The 6863-nt window shown below is 47.7% G+C and overlaps 1 protein-coding gene across 1 annotated transcript; it reads left to right on the top strand.

Moving 5' to 3' along the window:
* Positions 1-2880: 2880 nt before the first annotated feature.
* On the top strand, positions 2881-6476 carry CHRAC1 (chromatin accessibility complex subunit 1). The gene is made up of 3 exons (XM_007532063.3): positions 2881-3086; positions 4447-4573; positions 5299-6476. Exons 1-3 carry the CDS (start codon positions 2940-2942, stop codon positions 5409-5411), a joined length of 387 nt encoding a protein of 128 aa, XP_007532125.1. The 5' UTR covers positions 2881-2939; the 3' UTR covers positions 5412-6476.
* Positions 6477-6863: the final 387 nt, after the last annotated feature.

The following is a 6863-nucleotide window of genomic DNA, read 5'->3' as shown; positions in this document are numbered from 1 at the left end:
TTTGCCCTTCTTCTGTAGCCAGTCAACAGCATCAGGTTGAGCCTGATGTAAAGTTTCGAGACCTCCTTTGAATCTGGAGAGATGGCAGTCGTTGACTATGTGGGTCATAGTCTGTCTGTAGCCGCAGGGGCAGTTCGGGTCGTCTCTGGCTCCCCAGCGATGGAACATAGCGGCGCACCGGCCATGGCCTGTTCGATAGCGATTGAGGAGGGCCCAGTCATAACGTGCTAGGTCAAAGCCGGGTTGACGCTTGCAGGGGTCTGTGATGAGGTGTTTGTTCTTGACCTCAGCTGACTGCCAACTCTGTTTCCAAGAGACTGGAACAGAGAAGTTCAGTGTAGGCGTAGGGGACCAGATTGGGTGACGAGACGTCAAGTGTTGAACAGGGTGGGCGAAGATATCCGTGTATATTGGCAGGTCCGGTCGAGCGTAGACGTGGGAAATGAACTTAGATGATGCCGCATCCCGACGACTATCTGGCGGGGCAATGTTGCTAAGAACTGGCAGCCATGGAACCGGGGTGGAATGGATGGTTCCAGAAATTATCCTCATGGAGGAATATAATTTGGAATCGACCAAGTGGACATGGGGGCTATGGAACCATACTGGGGCACAGTATTCTTCAGTGGAATAGCATAATGCCAGAGATGATGATCGTAGTGTGGAAGCGCTCGCGCCCCATGAGGAGCTGGCCAGTCTTGCAATGATGTTATTCCTCACGCCCACCTTTGCTGCAGTTTTTATGAGATGTTCGTCAAATGACAGAGTGCGATCGAGAGTAACGCCAAGATAGACTGGCTGGGCTTCATGCCGGATTCTCGTGTCGCCAAGCTGCACATTAAGCTCACGCGAGGCCGAGGCATGGTGTAGATGGAAAACAGATGATACCGTTTTTGCAGTGCTAGGGATTAGTCGCCATTTTTTACAGTAATCAGATATCAGAGACATGTCTTTCGTGTTTCCTCGAGGATGTCGAACTTGGATGCCTGAGTTGCACAGCAGATGTCATCGGCGTAGATGAACTTCCTTGAAGAAGTTTCTGGGAGATCATTGATGTAAATATTAAATAGCATAGGAGCCAGAACAGAGCCCTGGGGGAGGCCACTTGAGACAAGTCTCCATCTGCTAGATGTGGCTGACCATCTCATTGCCTCCCTGGATGCAGCACGCCAAGCCCGCTGGCAACAACTCACGGAAAGTCTGAACTTCACCCACTCAAGTAGGAAGGCCTGGAAGCTTCTTCATAGTCTGGGTGCTGGTAGCCAACCCCCTCCCATCTCCCATCCTCCCGTATCTCCAAACTCAGTGGCCAGTCACCTAACTCAAGTTGGACGTGCTAAGATCGACCCAGTCTGGAAAAGAGAAATTTCCCATGAGTGGTCATCCCACTTCCATTTATCTTGTCCATCTCCAAAACTCTCTCCCTTTACACTGTCTGAACTGGAAGACGCTTTGAAGAGGGTTAAACCGGGAACGGCTGCTGGCTATGATAAAATCACCCCAGAACTCATTCTTTTTTTTTAAATTAATTTATTTATTTTTCCCTTTTGTTGCCCTTGTTGTTTATTGTTGTTGTTGTCATTGCTGTCATTGTTGTTGGATAGGACAGAGAGAAATGGAGAGAGGAGGGGAAGACAGAGAGGTGCAGAGAAAGATAGACACCTGCAGACCTGCTTCACTACCTGTGAAGCGACTCCCCTGCAGGTGGGGAGCCGGGGGCTTGAACTGGGATCCTTATGGCGATCTTTGTGCTTTGCGCCACCTGCGCTTAACCCACTGAGCTACTCCCGACTCCCCCCAGAACTCATTCTTAACTTGGGCCCCGCGGCAAAGAAGTGGCTCACTTCATTCCTGTCCCACATCTTGGAATCTGAATCTATGCCCAAAATTTGGCGTCGTGCGAAGATAATAGCAGTTTTGAAACCAAAGAAAGACCCAACACTGGCCGCCAGCTATAGACCAATTTCTCTCCTCTCCGTGTGTTACAAACTCCTTGAGAGGCTGCTTCTGTCACGTATTTCTCCTCTTACAGAGAAATTCCTATCACCCGCCCAGGCTGGTTTCCGCCCAGGAAGATCTACCTGCGAACAAGCCCTGGCCCTCTCAACTTACATTGAAAATGGATTCCAGAAGAATTTAAAGACGGGTGCTGTCTTTGTTGATCTCACAGCAGCCTATGACACGGTCTGGCACCGTGGTCTCCTGGTCAAGATCTCAAGATGCCTGCCTCCATGGGTGGCCAACACCATATCGTTTCTTCTCCAAAACAGAAGATTCCGGGTGCATCTGGGTAACACAATGGTTACGCAAAGAGACTCTCATGCCTGAGGCTACAAAGTCCCAGGTTCAATCCCCTGCGCCACTATAAGCCAGAGCTGAGCAGGGCTCTGATTAAAAAAAAAAATAATAATAATAATAAATAAATCTTCGCACACAAAAGTTTGAAATCGTTCTTCCCTATCAGGACACCTCCGATCTACAACTTACTCTTTTTCTTTTTTTTTTTTACTGATCAGCTCCGGTTTATGGTGGTGCAGGGGACTGAACATGGGACTTCAGAGCCTCAATCAAGTTTGGATAACCATTATACTACCTAGCCCCGCCCCAGCCTACATATTAATACCGGCCTACGGAGAACCTCCTCCCACCTCGGCTAAAGTGACCCTCTCGCTCAAAGACCTAATACGCAGGGCAGCATCTGGGTCACACTCGCCACGCCGGGCGACAGGCGTCCTTCTGCGCAGTCGCGGAACTGACGGCGCGTGGCATCATGGGACTTGTAGTTCCCTCGAGGGAATGGCAGTGACCCGCCCCCGTGGCCGTGCTTCCCAGACACTACAAATCCCACCGGGCAGCGGGACGCCGATCCCGTACTCGCCGAGTCGCTAGGCCAACTGGCGGTTGGGTCCCCGGGGGCCACCGTGGGGAGGGGCACAAAGATGGCGGACATGGTCGTTGGCAGAGACAAGTGCGGAGAACAGCGGCTCGTGTCGCTGCCCCTGTCCCGCATCCGGGTCATCATGAAGAGCTCCCCCGAAGTTTCCAGCATCAACCAGGAGGCGCTGGTGCTCACGGCCAAGGCCACGGTGAGGCGTCAGGAAGGGGGAGGGTGGGGACCGCTTGGAATCGTCTCGCCCCGCCCCGCCCTTCGGTCTCCCCTCTGTACAACTCATGTCCCCTCCGGCCAGCGCGCTGCCGGCTCCGCTTTGCAGGCTCGCGCACGCGCCCACCTTCTCTTTGCCCCGCCCCCTCCGAGCTGCTCCCGTCGTCCTCTGCGGGCGAGCTGGACGCCGTCGCGAAACTTCTCGGATTTCCCCTCCGCCTGTCTCGGCGCTTCCCCTACGTCACTTCCGGTCTTCTTGGCAACCTCGGTTGTCTTCTGAGGGGCTCCAGGGAGGGGGGCGCAGGCACGTGACTCGCCCTGGTAACACGCGAAGCTTGAAGGCCGCAGAGGTGTGACCCGGCACAGCCGCACATCGGGTGTGAGAGCTCGGGTGCACCCCTGTACTTCATCCACCTGTTGGGGGTACGGGGGGGGGGGGGGGGGTTGGCACACGACATCCTGGCCACGACTGTTGACAGCCCGGGTCTAGACCCTCCATGTTGAGAAGGATTCTGCTTCTCATCTGGGCCAGATGGCGGTGGGCCAGAGCCCTTCAGTGTCTGTCTGGGCTGAGCCTTGATTAAGCTGCACTCGCAGGACAGCTTTCACTTTCCTTGCAAGCAGCTTCCCTCCTCCCTGTTGAGTGCTCAGTGACCCCTCTGCAAAGTAGGAAGCCACACGGTGCTTGTCTGCTTTATGCCAGAAGCATGCTGTCTTCCCAGAGCCCAGGGAAACAGCGTGTGAGCTTGGGGTGTGTACTCCCCTGTGCAACGGCAGTTTCTGTGAAGGACTTGAGATGTATGCAGGTACTTTTAAAGATAAATCTTTTCAATAGGACAGAGAAATTTGAGAAGAGGGAGATAGGGAGAGAGAAGAGAGACACCTGCAGCCTGAACCCGGGATCTTGAGCGCTGTAACACGTGCTCCCTACCAGGTGCGCCACCTCCCCAGACCCCCCCCCCCCTATGCAGCACTTCTTTAATCCCTTAACCAAACTAAATGAATTTTTACAGGAAAGTGATTGAGAAAGAGGCTCAATCCAATTTATTGCTTTAGGGAATGTGTTTGGGTGAAATGGGCAATCTCAATTTTTCAGCTTTAGGTGGTTGACTATTACAGCAAACCACTTTAGACAATATACTCAAACAAACTTTAGGGAAATGCCTGTTTGCCTCCACCGATTCTGATGCTTTCTGTCTATCCCCGTATTTTTTTCTTTTTGCAATGATTTACTGTCATTTGGGAAATTAAGATAATTTGCAGTTATCTAAATGTAACAAAATTAAGTTATATGATAAGGTTTCAAAGTACACTGTGGATTTATTTTCTTACTTTTATTGTAGGAACTCTTTGTTCAGTATCTAGCCACCTATTCCTACAGAAATGGCAGTGGAAAAGAAAAGAAAGCCCTCACTTACAGTGATTTATCAAATACTGCAGAGGAATCGGAGACTTTTCAGTTTCTTGCAGGTACTTGGCCTTTGAAATATTCTGGTCAAAAAAAGTTTAGTAATCATACTCCCCTCCACACACACACACACACACACACACACACACACACACACTGAAATAGGCATTCTGCTACTTTTTCCGGATAGAAAACTTACCCTGACCTCGTACAAGAAGACATTTTTAGCTTTTTGTTGTTTTTTTTTTTTGCTTTTTGTTGTTTTTTGCCAGAGCCCTGCTCAGTACTGGTGTATGATGGTGCCAAGGGTTGAACCTGGGACCTCTCAGCCTCAGGCATCAATGTCTGTTGTGTAAACTGTGCTGTCTCCCATGCCCGCAGTTTTTAGTTTTGTTCATGTCTGTGATGTACACGTGGAACAATAATGAATAGCCTGCATCAAGATGTTTGGCTCACTGGTTGGCTGACATAGGCAGGAGAGCCACCCCTTTCAATCTTCTTACCATTGAAGGGATAACTTTGGGCTTTTCTACTTTGGACTCAGGAACACAAACTAATCATGTTGTAGAGCCAGTTGTGCCGGCCACAGCCAAAAAGACCTTGCTACTGCTTTGGGACAGCTGGGCTGTCTCAGGTTGGACATGGACACTTAGTTGTTTGTTACAAACACAAGATTTGTAGTCAGTGGAATGAAACCAGGTCTTCAGTATCACTGAGTACATTTTGAAATTTGCATTGTATCCATGATCTCCTAACCAACTGCTGATGCTAGATTTATGTTTTTAAGATATATTACCAAAGAAGATTTTAGCTAGTAAATACCTGAAAATGCTTAAAGAGAAGAGGGAAGACAAGGAGGAGAGTGGCAACGAAAGTGATGATGACGAAGTGGAATCCTAAGTCAAAAAAGAAGTGCTGTTAGACACACAGCGGACTCAGACCGCCCTGGAGAAGCCCCATTGCTGGGATGGAAGCGCAGCTCTGTGACTCCGGGCTTTTTCCTCCACAGAGACTTTCCCCTTCTTTCCTGGCTGAAGTAGCTCATCTCATGCCCCTGCACCACCCAGATCACAAAAGGAAAGCCCCCTACCTAACAATCCCCTCTCTGCCAGGCCCAAGCAGCAGTCCACATGTATCAGGAAAGAGCTGCCTATGCTAGCAGCCACTGCTGGGTCACCTGCAACAGACATAGGCTGTTAGTTCTGGCTGGGTTTTTTTTTTTAATTATCAGTTGTATAGATTTATATATGTATATTTTGAAATGAACTCTTGTAAACAATTAAGTCCAGTTTTAGCAAGATAGTGTATGGGCAGAATGTTACATTTGAATTGTTGTATTTTAGTAAAGTTTGTTTTGTTTGTCCAAATGCTTCATCTTATTTAAAGAAGTGTCTTTCTTTTATTGAAGAGCTGTACTTTTTTTTTTTTTTTTGAGCTGTACATATTTTTACGGTAAGATTCTTTACTAGTTTTGAAGCCCTCAGTTCTTCTAACACCTGGCATATGACCAGAAGCTTTTGTGAAATTGAGAAAGTAAGCGTCTCTAGCGTGTTCTGTTGCTAGAGAACATTTTCAGGTCAGTTAATTACAGAAGAAAATGTTATTTTGCATAAGTATATTTTTCTTAAAAAGAAAAACATTTTGTATATTGACAATATCTTACAGTTTCTTAACATCCTTAGTAATCACTTTTTAGTATCCAGAAGAAAAAAACCATATACCTTATTTCACATAGGGTAAAGTTTGCTTTTTATGTTTTGTCTCTTAAAAAAAAAAACCCTTATAATTTGTATCCAGTAAAGTTGTCCTTGAATGTTCAAGCTGTTGACTGTGTAACTGATCAATAAACTAGTTCTGCCACCACAATATTTATCCCTACTTGTCCCCATACTCTATTCCTCAGCCAGCCACAGGTTTTCTGTCCTACTTGTTGGTTTATTTTAAAATAAAATGTTAAAAAATTCACTTTGGGCGTAGTTATTTTAACAAAGGCAGAGAATAAACCAGAGCTGGTTGGGGGCCAGGTGGTGGTGCTCCTGGTTAAGAGCACACACTACAAATGCAGAGACACGAGACCATCACAATTTAGTTCTATCACCTCACTTTCTCTCATGGTCAGACTCACTCCCGCTTACACTATTTAAATTGGGGCCAGAAGGGCTAGGGAGATATACATAGTGATTATGCAAGAAGGTCTGTCAGGGTCAGGGTAGTCTGGGAGGTAGTGGAAAGGATAAAGTACGGGATGGACTCAACATGAGGTCCCTCCTACTGCATGTATTTGGTTCTCTTCACTTCTCTCATCTCCTGTCTCATTAAATAAGATCTTAAAGGAAAAAAAAAAAAAAAAAG

Source organism: Erinaceus europaeus, chromosome 8 (assembly GCF_950295315.1).
Source record: "Erinaceus europaeus chromosome 8, mEriEur2.1, whole genome shotgun sequence".
NCBI lineage: Eukaryota > Metazoa > Chordata > Mammalia > Eulipotyphla > Erinaceidae > Erinaceus > Erinaceus europaeus.
The sequence above is the reverse complement of the archived record's forward strand: the minus strand, read 5'-3'. Positions and strand labels throughout refer to the sequence as shown.